The sequence below is a fragment of the Podarcis bocagei genome (genome assembly GCF_964188305.1).
Source record: "Podarcis bocagei genome assembly, chromosome: 6".
NCBI classification, from domain to species: domain Eukaryota; kingdom Metazoa; phylum Chordata; class Lepidosauria; order Squamata; family Lacertidae; genus Podarcis; species Podarcis bocagei.
This window is the reverse complement of record NC_138130.1, coordinates 94,251,716-94,269,111: the sequence shown is the minus strand read 5'-3', so window position 1 is coordinate 94,269,111 and position 17,396 is coordinate 94,251,716. Positions and strand designations below refer to the sequence as shown.

The following is a 17,396-nucleotide window of genomic DNA, read 5'->3' as shown; positions in this document are numbered from 1 at the left end:
CAATCTGAGACAGACTGAAATGTATAATAGTGAGAGGCTTACACAAGCCTGCAACCAGCTATCTGCTGTGCATGTAAAAGGGGGGAATGTAACTCTGCCACATAAAGGAACTTGTTAGCGCAAGTTACGAAGGATATTAGTAAACAATATAGCCTCTCCTGCTACCCTGAACATTCCCACAAAAAGCAGGTATAAGCAGACTTCAGGCTTTCAAGTCTACTTTGCTTTTTACTAGAACTCTTGAGCTCCAACAGCTGGAGTCGGATGCAAAATGTTGCCTGGGGATGGTGGAGCCACTTATAAAATGGTGGCTCAGGGTATGGAACAAGTCGGCTATTGGGCTCCATGTGCCATGCACTTGATTTCCATATATATATATATATATATATATATATATATATATATATACTGCATACAACTCCCACAGCCCCTGAGAACCACTGTGATTTGTGGGAAGGGACCCCATCACTACCACGGTAGACTGGAATTCACAGCTAAGTTTCAGAAGCTATCACAATATAGTAATCTAATTCACATAAATTGTAAATGCTTGTATATGCATGTGTTTAAATTTGATTGGTTGGTAGCGGAATTCCAGAGAGTTCTCTAGTAGTTCTCATGGGATTGGCTAATGCTGGTCACATGGGAAGAGACTCCATTTTACGTGAGGCAAGGTGACTGTGTTTTAGAATCCACTGTGAACACTGCTAAGTTGGATAGAGTGTTGTAGTTCTTCTCTGCTTGAAAGAAAGAGAGCAAAAGCTGCAGGAGAAGATAAAAGTGGAAATCTCTCATAGGAGCTGCAAGGCATGGCCTAACTGAGATACAGAAGGCTGAAAGTGCTGAGCTCTGGAAAGAGAAGAAAATACAGTTGTTTTCAAGTTAGAAGAAGAGATTGCAAGCCCATGCTTGGATAAGCATGTGACTGTGAATATTTTAATTTCCAAAGAAGGGTGTCGGTCATATATATATGATTTGAGCTTCTTAGCTGCGATTTTGCTAGCCTGACTTCAACCTTACGACGTGTGCAGACCCCTTAAACATCGCAAGGACAAGTTACCTTTGCTGACGTTTCGAACCATCCCACAAAGCCATTCTCTTTGCAGAACTGCTCCATCTTGATGCCGTTGTTCACCAGCAACTCTTTGCCCTGGTCGCATTTGTTTGCCAAGAGAACTGCCGGCACCGGTTTGCCATTGGGGAGACTCAGCTTAGTGTCCAAATCCTCTTTCCATTTGGTGACCGCTTCAAAGGTTGCGGGCCTTGTCACATCAAAGACGATAAACGCTCCCATAGCTTCTCGGTAATAGACTCGCGTCATGTTCCCAAACCTTTCCTGACCTACAAACGAAGAAAGCACACACCGTTAAGTGAATGCACACAAAGGAAGATCAATATTGAACAGATGGGGGGAATCTTTTGATTAGCTTGTTTCCTGGATTCAGGCTGGATGCCTGAGAATATAAGCATTGCCTAGATGAATTTCATCCCAGGCTCATCTGGCCAGACTGCTTTGGGAGGTGCTGAGCTCACAGGATGTATTTAAAAGTAAGCTGGTTGGTCATTCATCAGAGATGCTGTAATTGCAAGAATCCTACAGTGAAATGAGGAAATGGCCCAGGACAGCCGATAACTAGGGATGATAAGTATTTGACTGCTTTGATCTGTGGAACTGGCAACCGTGGTGTGCAGTCAGTGGATTAGGGAGGCTAGGCTGGTCACCTAAATGTTCCCTTGGTGCCTCCTTCCCAAAGCCCAGGAAGCTTCTGCCCGTCTTAAGGAGGGAAGTGCGATGCTCACAAACATCACCACTCCCAAATTGCCCTTGTGTGCTGGTGCCGATTGACAGCAAAGTGCTTTTTTCATCACTCGCTGAAAACCCTTTTTGTTCAGGCAAGCCTATTCAGACATGAACCTCATTTGCGGTACAGTGGTACCTCGGGTTACAGACCCTTCAAGTTACAGACACTTCAGGTTACATACGCTTCAGGTTACAGACTCCGCTAACCCAGAAATAGTACCTCTGGTTAAGAGCTTTGCTTCAGGATGAGAACAGAAATCGTGCGGCGGCGGCGCAATGGCAGCTGGAGGCCCCATTAGCTAAAGTGGTACCTCAGGTTAAGAACAGTTTCAAGTTAAGAATGGACCTCCAGAATGAATTACGGTAAGTTCTTAACCCGAGGTACAACTGTATATACATTAAAATCAGTATCATACCACTTTAATTAGCCAGGTTTCCCCCCAAAAAATATTGGACTGCAGTTTGTCAAGGGTGCTGAGGGTGGTTCGGAGACCCCCTTTCCCCCCACAGAACTAAAATTCCCAGAGTTCCCTGGGAAAAGATATTGGTTGTTAAACCACTCTATTATAGAGCTTGAGTCCTGGAGATGGGTTTTTGGTCACTCCACTGTCATGATTTAGTAATGGAATATTGGCGGCAGGAATATGGGACATGTGATGGGAGATGAGAGAGAAAGCACTGAAGAAACCCAACAAAAATACAGATGGCCTTATCCAATATACAGAAAATAGGCCAGGTTAGCTCGCCCAAGCAGATCAGGCTGTGAACAGATATTCACTCTACAACAGATCGTTCCAAAAGCTATTACTTGGCAAAACTCATCTGAAAATCAATTCTGTTGGTTGATTCCCACCCCCCTTTTTAAAAAAGAATGCAAGCAAGCCCGTCAACACAGTAGTTTGGAGAAGCACTACTAGATGCATTGAGACACTGAGAAAATTAACCAATGCTTTTTATTATGGAAACAGACAAAAATAATAATACCTGATATTGGACTGGGTATGTGCTGTGATGCAGCTACTGAGATGAGGCTGCAGTCCGCTCCACTTACAGCAGCCTCCCCTGAGAGCAGTTGCTTTCATATACTGAAAGCAAAGGATCATCTCCTGCTCAGCCCCAAGCATGGTATGTGATCTTGGTCAAGACAAAGGTAGATGTCAACATTAGGCACAGATTCAGTACAGAAAAGTTCTGAAATCGTGAGGACTTTGTTGGCCCCAAAATGGAAAACACAAGAAATTCCTACTATTGCGGAGTGGCAGGTGAAGATCATGGATTTTGCTGAGCTGGCCAAACTGACTTGCAGGATTTGAGACCAGGACGATCAGAAATTCCAGAAAGACTGGGGTAAATTTATTGTATATTTAAATGATAACTGTAAAAAATTAAAAGCACTAGCAGGACTGAAGTAACTCCTACGATGTAGATAAGTTGTAAAGAGCTAGAATGCGCGATTGGATTTGATATGGGATACCAGCTGAAGGGAAGGAGGGAAGTTGTAAGCTCGGCAGAGCAAAAAAGTTGATATGTTGATCCATGTATTGTTTGAAAAATGTGTAAGGAAAATAATAAAAATTTATTGGGGGAAAAACCACCCAGAAAAGTTCTAAAATCTGTTCTCCAGATTCTGAAACATTTTCTTGCTCTGAGAAAGCCACTTCCGAGCTGGAGAGGAGGTGGGATAGCGGGCCCACACCCTCTCCACACAAGCGGGGGCTGGCTTATAGCCCCCGTGAGAATAAGGGAATCCTCGGGCGCGTCAGCTCCCTGCCTAGCCAATCGGCTGCTCAGGGAGGCGTGGCCCGGGCTATTTATGCCTGGTGCACCCGAGGACCGCCCTCTTTTCGCCTCTCCAGATGACCAGGTTTCCCACCCTACCCGCCCTTTAGTTGCTCCCCTGACCTTGCTATGGACCTCGGTTGGTCGCCATCAAGGGGCCTGGTAGGAATTTTTCCACTTGGCAAATTGGCACCAGCCATTTGGTTTTTTCGCCTACCTCGTAGCAAACGCCACAACTTTCCCGATACTGGCGGTTAGGTATTGGCAGGGGTATTGTTATGCAAATGAAGGGGGGAAGGAAGCGCCATCACCTTCCCCCAAGGTAAAAGGATAGTCCGGTAAAGGATTCCGGGGGGCGTTGCCCTGTCTGAAGCCTATGGAGGTGTGGGCCCAAGGCACGCCTCCGAGCGGTGACACCCGGGGGATCCTAGTTGACGTACTTCAACAGGACTTCCCCCACTGGTGGTTAACCCTCACCGGTCTTCATGCAATTGGGCTGAAGCCAGTTAGTCGATAGGAACCAATGCCTAAGCCAATACCTCTCAATCCCTGTAATCAATAAAGTTGTGGCCTTTTACACCCATTAACCTTAAATAAAGTGTCCTCTGTCTTTATTTCACAAGGGGGGAGGGGGTCTTGCCACGCAAAGAGGCTCATTTGCCATTATGGGTATCCTTTTCAAGAAATCTCCCAAAGAACCCCAAGATTCCATTGGAGCACAGCTTGAAAACTCCTGCTTCCATCTCTGAAGCCAAGCAGCAGACCAGCCTGTGCTCTTCCGAGGAAGATGGGTTGGAAGGTCGCAACTTTCAGAGTCCAGATCCACCACCCCAATTCCTCTGCTCCCCACACACATCATGTGTTTCTTCTTCTTCTTCCAAATGCACAATGGCCAAAAGCACACAGCCACGAGCTGTCCCATTTATGACACAGACAATATCACAGGTTTGCAACACTGAGCTATTGTTCAATAGGCTAACATTTCTTTCTTTTTTAAAAAGGAGGGCACAAATTCATTCACATGATTCAGAAAATCCAAAAGTGAACTTCTGTCTTTGATTCTTTCTCTCTTATTTAACACTGCTATCCATTGATGATGCTAAACTCGAAGCATGATCTTTTGGGGGAGAAGTGAAGGTCACGCACGCACACAAAAATGCACACAACTCTTTTGGGCCATTTCCTGCATAAAATGCCTTATGATCTTTCTCCACAGCCTAATCAGATGAGTGGCTATATCATGTGTTGTCCAACCACCCCCTCCCTGAGAAGATTCCCTTGTATGCCAGCATACCTCCTTCTAAAAAATTCAATTAATTTTCAGAGCAGTAGCTTACAGCAAGAGAATTGCACACAGTGAATTTTGCAAGACCTCTGCAGGGAAATGAAGAGGGCTGAAGGATTCTTAGGAGTGAAAAAGTTCAAATAAATCTAGCATTTCCCTTTTGGCCCAAGAGGTCAGAGGTCTGCCAGTCACACACACACACACACACACACACACACACACAGGTTCTAAATTCTAGCAGAGAGGAATTGCAAAAGGAAATGGGTGAAGACTCTATATACTAGTTCTGTGCTGAACCTCACCCCAATTTTTCTTCAAAAATTTCATTCTCTTTGAAAGTGGACTCCCCCCACCCGCGCCTCTTTTATATGGAAGGGGACAGAACAGAGTGGACAGACCTCTACATTGAATCTGGAAAGTGCTTCTGGGCTGCAAGTCTGCCCACAAACAGCCTAGTCTACTGTGAGTGAGCATGGGATTTTTCAACACCTGTGAGCCGAAAAGAAGATATAGTCATTCCTCGGGTTACAGACGCTTCAGGTTGCGCGTTTTTGGGTTGTGCACTGTGCCGAACCCGGAAGTACTGGAACGGGTTAGTTCCGGGTTCCGGTGCTCGCGCATGCGCATGCGCAAAAGAACTAAGTCACGCAGATGCGGCGCTGCGGGTTGCGAATGTGCCTCCCACATGGATCACGTTCGCAACCCGAGCATCCACTGTATCTCGTTTAGTTCATGAAACCCAATACCCCACCACCATCATGTTCCCCGCTGCCCCTTTTCAGAAGCATCTTTGATTTGCCCCCTATGCCCTTTGAACGGTTGAAATAAAGACCACGTGAACTTTCAGTGAAGCCTTACCATTTATCTTCCTAAGGGTGCCACATGGAAGATGGAGCAAGCTTGTTTTCTCCTGCTCCGGAAGGCAGGACCTGAACCAATGACTTCAAGTTTCAAGACAGGAAATTCTGACTCAACATCAGGAAGAACTTTCTGAGGGAACAGACTCCCTCAGGAGGTGTTGGACTCTCCTACACTGGAGGTTTTTCAGCAGAGATTGGAAAGCCATCCCTCATGGATGCTTTCGTTGAGATTCCTGCATTGAAGGGGCTTGACTAGATGTGCCTTGGGGTCCCTTTCAACTCTTCAATTCTATGATTCTGTTATCCTTAACTTCTCCACCCCTTGCACGCTGCAACAAAGTGATGAATGAATTGAACTGATTCTTCACATAGGTTTCCCCCTGTCATGGCTAGCTCAGCCCCTTGAGAGGGAGGGCATGGCAATCTCAAGAGAGCCAGTGTGGTGTAGTGGTTAAGAGCGGTGGACTCGTAATCTGGTGAACCGGGTTTGATTCCCCGCTCCTCCACATGCAGCTGCTGGGTGACCTTGGGCTAGTCACACTTCTCTGAAGTCTCTCAGCCCCACTCACCTCACAGAGTGTTTGTTGTGGGGGAGGAAGGGAAAGGAGAATGTTAGCCGCTTTGAGACTCCTTCGGGTAGTGATAAAGCGGGATATCAAATCCAAAAACTCTTCTTCTTCTTCAAGAGATTTCGGATGCCTGTAGTGGAGGATCAAAATAGTTCCACCCTTCCACTAACAAAACCAGGGAAAGTCTTCCAGAGTAAGCCCCTTGATGTGAACTGTGGTCATTTTGCACTTCTTGTATATGCCAAGGAGATTCAGAGACTTATTTTCAGGGGTTGTACTAGGCAATACCCATATTCAGGGTAGTTCCACTGAAAGCAATGGGGCCACATCCATGCCATAGATTTAAAACACTCTCACCTAGTTTGTTATCAAACATGTTAGTCTTCCCCCAAAGAATCCCAGAAGTTGTAATTTGTTAAGGGTGCTGCCCCTCAAAGAGCTCTAGTTCGCAATAGCCTTAGCAAACTACAGCTCCCAAGAATCTTGGAGGGAAGCCATGTCTGTTAGAATGGCAAAAGAATGCTTTTAATATATTACTAACCTAAGGTGAAGAGGTAAAGGACTCCTGGACGGTTAAGTCCAGTCAAAGGCGACTATGGGGTTGGGGTGCTCATCTCACTTTCAGGCTGAGGGAGCTGGTGTTTGTCCACAGACAGCTTTCTGGGTCATGTGGCCAGCATGACTAAACCCCTTCTGGTGCAACAAAACACCATGACTGAAGCCAGAGCGCACAGAAACACCGTTTACCTTCCTGCTGCAGCAGTACCTATTTATCTACTTGCACTGGTGTGCTTTCGAACTGCTAGGTTGGCAGGAGCTGGGACAGAGCAACGGGAGCTCACCCCGTCGCGGGGATTCGAACTGCTGACCTTCCAAATGGCAAGCCCAAAAGCCTCAGTGGTTTAGACCACAGCGCCATCCGCGTCCCATTCTTACTACCCTAATGGTTGGCCATATTAATTTTTTACTGTTTAAAAACTGCATTTTATTCCCATTTAATATTGTGAGATGCTTTGCGGAGACTAAATAAATAAAATGAAACAGATAACCTTTGAACTTCACAGTGGATGGCTCCCCATGTGTCACAACACAACCTCTGGTGCTTGGATGCTGAGGGCATTTTTCATGAACCACAGCATGTTCCCAGTTGCGAGAGGTAAGGAAGAAAACCCCTCCCCCATTTTACAAAAAGAGGCCTCTGTCAGGGGACCTTGGCCAAGAAAGCGCCATGACTATCTCACTTTTGCATGCAACCCGTTTGCGCTCCAGAAAAGGTACACGCTAATGCTCTCCACACTAATGCATAATAATACTCATATTTTCCTTACAGTCTTTCTAAGCCCTTGAAGAGTATCTCTGGGTTCCCAAAGGCTTCTGTTTTTGAAGAGGAAACTGGCAGGCACGGAAAATGAACCCATCCATTCATTACAGAGGCTGGCTTCCATGTGAGGCACAGAGATTAAAATGCTTAGAAGAGGAAGATGAAAAAGAGAGAGACTTGTCATTAACATACACACTAGTATTTAGACTGTGCATGCTAATACTAAGTATTCTCACTCAACCTGAGCTAGTAGGATGGCTAAACTGTTAATACCCATCCCACACCCCGTGTGATTGCGGTTGAAAATCTCTTCCCCATGGTCTTTTAACCAATTAATCAACTACTGAATCAATTCAATGTAAATTCATTTCCATAGTACTGGAATCTTAATAGAGTTGCCTTTTGAGATATCAACGGAAGATTAAGATAAGCTGCAATTTAATTAACAAAAGCAATCCCTTAGATGCAAAGGACATCTTTGATATTCTCTTTTCTGTTTTCTATTACAGCAGAACCAAATTAACCTCAACTTCCCGCAGCAACCACCCCAAATAATGACCAAAAATTGGATTGTCCGACCTAACCAATTATTTAGATGACTGACCAATTAGCTAAATTTAATGTTTGTACTGTACTGATTAAAGCTTATAGCCCTACAAAAGTAATGTACATACTGTATCTGAGTCAGTTAGTAGCCAAAAATTTAATGAACTGGTTCAGCATTTTGTAAACAAGCATTAGAAAGCCTGGCTAGAAAGCCAACTAGGACAGACTCTGGCAAGTTTACTTTTAAGCATTCCTTGAGAATGAATTATCCTGGTTTGCAAGAAACAATGGCTACTTAAACTAGCCAGCTTTATAACCCATGGTTTGAAGTTGGCTTGTTAAGCAACAAACCATTGCTTGATTTAAGCCCATATTCACAACCAGCTTCCTTTGTAACTGCAAGTAAGCTCAGCAGAGGTCATTGTCTCACACAGCTTGAAGGAGGATAGAGGAGTGTGTAAAACTGATACTTCAATGAGGTTCATCCACATAGTGCTAACCACAGTTTAGAACCATGCTAACCATGGCTTAGAACCACATGCAAACCAGACAAATAATACTAAATGAGATCTTGGTGTGAGACAGTGACTCAAGTCAATTCAGATATCACATCAAACCTTGGTCTATGCTTACCAAACTTTAGAAAACCAATTTCCATGTCCAAACATAGCTCACCTGTAATGTGAAGTCCATTAAGTCTTACGCAAAGAAGATTTGTGTATGTGTACTCTCTCTTCCCATCTCTGTCCCTTCTCGTTTTCTATATTCTGCATTACTTCTGTTTTTGTGGGAAAACATACTGTATTTTTTGTTCTATAAGACTCACTTTTCCCCTCCTAAAAAATAAGGAGAAATGTGTGTGCGTCTTATGGAGTGAATGCAGGCTGTGCAGCTATCCCAGAAGCCAGAACAGCAAGAGGGATCACTTCTGGCTTCTGAGATTCAGAATATTTTTTTTCCCAGAATATTTTTTTCCTTGTTTTCCTCCTCCAAAAACTAGGTGCGTCTTATGGTCTGGTGCGTCTTATAGAGCGAAAAATACGGTAGTTTGTTATTATATCAGAAACACTAAGTTGTGGCTGGCCAGCTCTGGTGTAATAACAAAGTATAATTTCCACAAATCATAAGTGGTTTGTGCATGAGAGAGAGAGAGAGAGAAGGGAAGGGAAGGGTTCATACATTTGTGCATGTGTGTGTGTGTGTGTGCGCGCGCACACATGAGTGTGCAATCCCTAACAACCACTCACCTGTGCATGTGGCCAAAAACATTGCCCACTCCAACTCTGCTCTTGCAAATACAGTGCAGTAATTCTTTCTGCCCTGTGGCATAATTCAAAGGTTGTGCAGCTCATTAAAATCCAGAGCATTTTTTATAATTACTTCCAAATCTTTAGCGATCTGCCTGAAAGCTACATCATATGATCTCCCAGCACATGATTTGTTGTACTAGTCTTCCTTGCACAAATTGGAAGGGTTGTAAAATCACGGGGAAAGGGCCTTAGCTCAGCGGTAGAACATCTGTTTTGATTCAGAAGGCCCCATTTTCAACCCTCTGAGCTGCTGTAGGTCAGTGTAGACCATATTAAGCTGGATAAAATGGTCTGATTCAGTGTAAGGCAGCTTCCTATGTGTCTATGATGCTGTCCCTTTAGATATTATCCAACTTATAAAAGAGAGCATTTTAATAGCACTGCTATTCTAATGCATTCAGGTTTGTTAACATTTGCTACAATTCTCCCCAATAATAGTAATCATGCTACACTAGAACTCCCAGTACGTCTCCGAGCACAATTCAAACTGTTGGTGCTGACCTTTACAGCCCTAAACGGCCTTGGTCCTGTATACCTGAAGGAGCGTCTCCACCCCCATCGTTCAGCCCGGACACTGAGGTCCAGCTCTGAGGGCCTTCTGGCGGTTCCCTTAGTGCAAGAAGCCAAGTTACAGGAAACCAGGCAGAAGGCCTTCTTGGTGGTGGCACCCGCCCTGTGGAACGCCCTCCCATCAGAAGTCAAGGAAATAAACAACTACAGTGGTACCTCGGGTTAAGTACTTAATTCATTCTGGAGGTCTGTTCTTAACCTGAAACTGTTCTTAACCTGAAGCACCACTTTAGCTAATGGGGCCTCCTGCTGCCGCCACGCCACTGGAGCACGATTTCTGTTCTCATTCTGAAGCAAAGTTCTTAAACCGAGGTAATATTTCTGGGTTAGTGGAGTCTGTAACCTGAAGCGTATGTAACCCGAGGTACCACTGTATCTGACTTTTAGAAGACATCTGAAGGCAGCCCTGTTTAGGGAAGTTTTTAACGTTTGATGTTTTATTCTGTTTTTAATATTCTGTTGGGAGCCGTCAGAGTGGCTGGGGAAACCCAGTCAGATGGGTGGGGTATAAATTATCATCATCATCATCATCATCATCACCATCATCATCATTGACATACAATGAAGCTGAATGCTGGAAGGTTCAAATGAAGGAATATACTTCATGCAGCACATAGCTAAACTAGGGAACTTCTCCCACAGGAGACAAGTGATCTCCACTAACTTAGTTGGTTTTAAGGCAAACTAATAATAATAATAATAGTTATAATAATTTTTTATTTATACCCCACCCTCCCCAGCCAAGACCGGGCTCAGGGCGGCTAACAACCAATAATAAAAACAAGTTGATTAAAATACAATATAAAAGATTAACATACAACATTAAAACATTAGGGTGCAATCTCTTCATAGGAAGAGAAAGGAAAAAGAAAGAGGGGGAGGGAATCAAACTGGTTCTAAGCCAAAGGCCAGGTGGAACAACTCTGTCTTACAGGCCCTGTGGAAAGAGATCAGATCCCACAGGGCCCTGGTCTCAAGAGACAGAGCGTTCCACCAGGCCAGAGCCAGTGTTGAGAAGTCCCTGGCTCTGGTTGAGGCTAATCTAACTTCCTTAGGGCATGGGACCTCTAGGGTGTTGCTATATATGGACCTTAAGGTCCTCTGTCAGGCATACCAGGAGAGGCGGTGCCATAGGTACGAGGGTCCTAGGCCCTGAAGGGCTTTAATAGTCAAAACCAGCACCCTAAATCTAACCCTGTACTCCACAGGGAGCCAGTGCAGCTGGAAAAGCACTGGGTGAATATGCTCCCATGGCAGAGACCCAGTGAGGAGCCTTGCTGCTGCATTCTGCACCCACTGGAGTTTCTGGGACAGCTTCAAGGGCAGCCCCCGTAAAGCGAATTACAGTAGTCAAGCCTGGAGGTGACCGTCGCGTGGATCACTGTGGCCAGGTCAGGGCGGGAAAGGTAGGGGACCAACTGCTTGATGCGGCGAAAGTGGAAAAATGTCATCTTGGCTCTTGTTGTAACCATGGAGAGTAAGTCGGTCAATGGTCGCTGCCTCCATGGACGGAAGCAGCTTTGCTTCTGAATACCACTTTCTGGAAACCTCAAGAGGGGAAAGTGAGTTTGCATTCAGGTCCCGCTTGTGGGTTTCCCACGGGCATCTGGTTGGATGCTGGACTAGATGGGCCTGATCCAGCAGGCTCTTCTTACAAGTTACGATTTTCAAACACCATGTTGTTGTTGTTTAGTCCTTTAGTCGTGTCCAACTCTTCGTGACCCCATGGACCAGAGCACGCCAGGCCCTCCTGTCTTCCACTGCCTCCCGCAGTTTGGTCAAACTCATGCTGGTAGCTTCGAGAACACTGTCCAACCATCTCATCCTCTGTCGTCCCCTTCTCCTTGTGCCCTCCATCTTTCCCAACATCAAGGTCTTTTCCAGGGAGTCTTCTCTTCTCATGATGTAGCCAAAGTATTGGAGCCTCAGCTTCACGATCTGTCCTTCCAATGAGCACTCAGGGCTGATTTCCTTCAGAATGGATAGGTTTGTTCTTCTTGCAGTCCATGGGACTCTCAAGAGTCTCCTCCAGCACCATAATTCAAAAGCATCCATTCTTCGGCGATCAGCCTTCTTTCTGGTCCAGCTCTCACTTCCATACATCACTACTGGGAAAACCATGACTTTAACTATACGGACCTTTGTCGGCAAGGTGAGGTCTCTGCTTTTTAAGATGCTGTCTAGGTTTGCCATCGCCTTTCTCCCAAGGAGCAGTCGTCTTTTAATTTCGTGACTGCTGTCACCATCTGCAGTGATCATGGAGCCCAAGAAAGTAAAATCTCTCACTGCCTCCATTTCAAACACCAAACACCATAAGCAAGTGCAAATACAAGCTACTATCCTGCACTTTTGCATGCAGAGATAAGACGCCCATTTTCTGTTATGTCGGTGGCATGGGAGCTGACGGTGCAGTGGGGCTCTTTCTTTCTGCCTGATTGCAAGAGAGGAGCCCAAGATGGTCAGGTGGAGTCCAAAGAAGGCTGCTCTGCCTGGGAAAATGGGACACTGGCTTTGGCTTCGCCTACTGTTGGTCTCCCCACCTCCCTGCATACCAGCCTCCATTAGAACAGGCGACGGTGTGGCTCCTCCCCATGTGAGTAATTTCCGTGGGCGGGGCAACAGTGGAATAGGAATAGGCAACTAGGCAAACTCCTCCTACGTAGCTGGAGATTTCACTTAGGAACCCAGGAACGTGGGAAGGAGTTCCACGGTAGCCGCCAGTGCAATGTAAGAAGAATGCTAAAGACTTAGCGCTAGTGCAGGATTCTAGAGGTATAGAGGCAGTTTAACAAGCCAGGTATGTGTGCACAATGTCAAAGGGATGAGATGCAAATGGCACCATTGCATAATTATTGTTCGTCTCGGCCCTGCCAAACGCGCAGCACAAGCACCTAAAATCCTTTAATTCCAAAAGAACGTTAGGAATTTTATTTCCCTGGTCTCGTTTTATGTAATTCTAGGGAGAGACAGGGCGGGGGAATCAGTAAGAGGAGAGTTTAAAGAAATTAAAGCTGTAGCTACATTTTATTTATTTATTTGCAAAACCCTCTTCTGAGTAATACTGGGTTATAGGTTCTTGTTGTTTTCGTAGAGGCAGTTACTGCATGCCTCTAAAACATATTTTTCTTGACATGGCACTGAAGGAATGGCCAGGGGTGCAGTTGGGAGAGAAAGAGAATCCTTAGAGCAAAACAGAAAAACCACTTAGGAAAAAAAAAGTAGAACAAATTGTTTTAAAAACAACAACTATTGGATAAATATTTCAGTGACAATTCTGTAATAGGCCACAGCACTACAATATATTGCGACATGTGATGCGGACCCCGAGGTCTTGTGCATCGGTGGCCAAAAAGAATAAATTAAGCATAAGAATTCTGTAGAATGCATGAGCAGGGCAACACTGGCAAGTAAAGTCAACACACCAAATTAAAAGCAGAAACCACAAAGTACAGTGGTACTTTGCTTGTCGAACAGCTTGGCTCCCAAATAAATCGGCTCCTGGACGCTGCAAACCTGGATGTAAGTGTTCCGGTTTGCGAATATTTTTCAGAAGCCAAACGTCCAAGACGGCTTCCGCTTGAGTGCAGGAAGCTCCTGCAGCCAATCGGAAGCCGAGCCTTGGTTTTTGAATGGTTTCGGGATTCAAACGGACTCCCGGAATGGATAAAGTTCGAGAACCAAGGTACCACTGTAATATGCTTTATGCATGAAGTTTCCTGTGTAAGTGGGAGTGGCAGGTATGACTGGGCTGTGGAGCTGATTCTCAACACAGGTGCTGCTGCAGCATCCCTGGATGGTGCGGGGGTGAGTTCAGGGCTGTCCCAAAGAGCCACTCCAGTACTTCCCCCATTGCAAATGTACATCCCCAACCTCAGCACCATCCTGCTCATCCAGGTAAGCTTCAGCAGACCCAGTTCAGGAGGCAGACACAGACCATTCCTATATTTAGCCAGTGTGGTGTAGTGGTTAAGAGCGATAGACTGGTAATCTGGTGAACCGGGTTCACTTCCCCGCTCCTCCACATGCAGCTGCTGGGTGACCTTGGGCCAGTCACACTTCTGTGAAGTCTCTCAGCCTCACTCACCTAACAGAGTGTTTGTTGTGGGGGAGGAAGGGAAAGGAGAATGTTAGCCGCTTTGAGACTCCTTAAAGGGAGTGAAAGGCGGGATATCAAATCCAAACTCCTCCTCTTCTTCTTAAGGGCCAAAGGCAACTGGTTTTTAATTTTTTTGCAACAGTGTACTGCAGCGATTTGGCCTAGAACATGATAATTGGCGAAGAATCCATTTATCCGATGGCTATTTTATTGCAATAAAAATGTTCGTGAACTCGTGCTATTTCCTTGGTTGCTAGACAAGTGGTTGGAGCAAAATGAGGGCGGCAGCTAAAAAGCATGTGACTTTGTAAAGATTCTGATCATGCAGAGAGCCTACGCTCTTGTGCATGCTTCAGCTCTATCAATGGGTGGGTGGTTGGGCAGAAGCTCAGCATTCTTTGAAATGTGCCCCCTGGCTGTGCAAGCCTAGGCAGAGCCAATAGCCGAATTCAGTGGGGCTCACTCTCTAGTCTAGAGCAGCAGTTGAGGACTGCAGCCGCACAAAGTGCTGCAAACACAGGTTCGTCCCCATTTGCACATTATACTTTCCAGGGCACACCTGACATTTCTTAGCCATGCATCTAAGAAACATAAACAGGTTGCATCCAGAGTTGCCTAGAGAGGGTCTCCACTACTTGGAGGTTCCTGTGGGTGGAGAGGGGGGAATGATATTCATCACTTGCTCCTGCAGATCCCTACGGAGACCCCTTTGGAGCAGGATAGGAGGTAGAAACCATCTGAAATGGTCTATTCTCTCCCTCTGGTGGAAGCCCCAGATGTTGGATCCATGGCTGGTTGGCTGGTTGGCTTCCATCTGTCTCGGGGGACAATGGAGGAGCCTTTGGGGGCACACCTGCAGGGACAGATGAAGGCATCCGGTTTCCTTGTTATCCTTGCTTCTTACAGAATGTGCATCATGCTTCAGAGAGGCTGTTTTTGTGCGCCACAGTAAAGCCATAGTAAATTGTTATTTGAAAAAGCTCCTTCCCTAATACAAGCGACAAACCATGGTTTAGCGTTACATCTAACCCAGAAGTCATGGTGAAGCTGAGGTTTGTTCCTGGCTTACCAGTTTGTGGGGAACTTCCAAACTCTTGTTATTTTCAGGTGGGGTTCAGTCAGGTACAGGCAAACTCAGGTTGCATGAATAAAGTTGGTTTGGAGCTCTTGTGCATAATGTCATCTAACTTCCCCCAAAACAAATTTAGAGTGGATGCTCAGCAAAAAGTTGCTTTTGGACCTCACTGCAAGCAAATCAGGTTGCCTGGAAGAGACCATGGTTTGGATGGGCGTGTGTGATTTAAACAGTTACATAAAGAATCTATAACCCAATACTTGTTGAGGGATGATATTCCTGAAACTACCAAGATTGTTTTGGGATACTTAGCCGGGATTTTTAAAACTAAATCTAAAGTTGTCTGATATATTCAGTGGTGGTTACTGAGCCTTTTTATATATTTTATGCATTTGGAGTCTTAAATGTATTTGGATGACTTTGTATGCCTTTATTGTTTAAACTTATACAAATAAAGGTTAAAAAAAGAAACCCATAATGGTTTGAGGTTTTTGTGTGTGTTTTTTTTGCTCCTGTAATAACTATTGAATAAATATTTGAAAACAGAGTCTCATAGAACTGCCCACAGTTACAGCACTTTTAAAGTCTCGTGGATTCCGGGCAGGGAGTTACACACATTAAATCTCTCCAATGAAAACCAGCAGGGGCTTAAAAGTGCTTAACTCTGGCTGGACTCTTTCCATTAATTAATTAATTAATGGGGTGACCCAGCCAAATTAAATCCCACTGATTTCATAGTGCTGAACTTGAAAGTATTTTAAGACAGCAATGCTACATGCATGGAACTCATGGGCCTTACAACCGAGTAAACCGCATAAGCTCAGCTTCTTAACTTGAAAGTGCAAGAAGGCTGAAATCCTGACACAGTGAAATGAGTCACACTCCACTCTGTGAGACTACCGATTCAACCGAACTGGATCACGCCCATAAGTTTGGAACACAGCTCCTGAACAGGGGTTGGGAAATGCTTCCAGCCTGCAAACCCTACAGCATACTTAATAATAGTTTTATTATTACTTCCTTGAGGGCAACAGGATCACAGAGTAAACATGCCATGTTTTTGGCTGGGATCCTCGCCCTCGGAGACCCAACGCACTTCAGTAGAGCCATGCACATTGATCCCAATGGGTCTCCTCTAAGTAGGGCTTAGCAGGCTCCAACCAGAGAGTTTAGAAGGCAGCTTCTGAGCGGGTCTAGTATTATCACTTCACGCAATTCCACGCCCGGCCCGGAAGGCAAGGAAGCAGTGGCCTCACAACACACACACACCCCGGGTCAGTAGAGGGACCCATCTCTACTCCTGACTCGCATGTCACACACCCGTGCCTGGAACACCCACTCCAAGATAGTGGGGGGGCCAACCTCCTCGTCTCTCCCCTCTTGCGCCTGGCGCACCCAGCCCGGATCAGTGGAGAGATTTATCTCTACCTCGGACTCCCACCCCAACTCCCTGCGCACCCACCCCGTGTCAAAAGGCGGACCTACCTTTGCTCCTCGCTCCCCCCCTCCCATCACCTCTCCCCGCCCCCCCCCCCGGCACTCACCCGCGATGTCCCACAGCTGCAGCCGCACCACCGTCTCCGGGTCCCAGCTGAGCACCTTGAGCGCGAAGTCCACGCCGATGGTGGCGCGGTAGTGCGGCGAGAAGTTCTGGTGGACGTAGCGCTTGATGATGCTGGTCTTGCCCACGCCCAGGTCGCCGATGACCAGCAGCTTGTAGAGGCGCTCCTTCTGGCCAGCCGGCTTCTGCATCGCCCTCCTCGCCGCCGCCGCCGCCTCCTCTTCCGACGGCGCGGCCGAGGCGCTGCGCAGCGAGCTGCCTGGCGCGCCGGTCCCAGGATCTGATCGCGAGCTCGCCGGGGAGAAGGGGAAGGCAGGCCGAGGGGGAGGTCCCAGAGGCGGGCGAGGGTGGGGTGGAGGGTGTGGGGACACCCCTTGGCAAGTGAGCGAAAGAGCGGCCCAAGGTCGTCGCAAGGGATGGCTTCAAAGGATCCCCAACCGAGGGAACAGCGGTGAGAAGTTTTGGCAAAGTTTGGCGCAACTTTTTTTAATGCTTCGTGCGCATCAGACGTAGCAGCCTGGGAAAACTGCCTTAAGGGCGTAAGACGAGCCCTGCTGGATCAGCCCATCTCGATCTCGTCCAGCATCCTGGACTCACCGGAGTTGACCAGATGCCTCTTCTGG

The 17,396-nt window shown here is 46.3% G+C and overlaps 1 protein-coding gene across 1 annotated transcript in view; it reads right to left on the bottom strand.

Annotated features, from left to right (window-relative positions):
* RAB38 (RAB38, member RAS oncogene family) overlaps positions 1 to 17,004 on the bottom strand; it is a 34,949-nt gene extending 17,945 nt beyond the window's left edge. The window contains exons 1-2 of the mRNA XM_081197476.1: positions 16,757 to 17,004; positions 1,061 to 1,341 (exon numbers count right to left, since the gene is read on the bottom strand). Coding sequence (XP_081053602.1) covers positions 1,061 to 1,341; positions 16,757 to 16,964 — 489 coding nt within the window. The 5' untranslated portion in view covers positions 16,965 to 17,004. The remainder of the gene's footprint in view (positions 1 to 1,060; positions 1,342 to 16,756) is intronic.
* Positions 17,005 to 17,396: the final 392 nt, after the last annotated feature.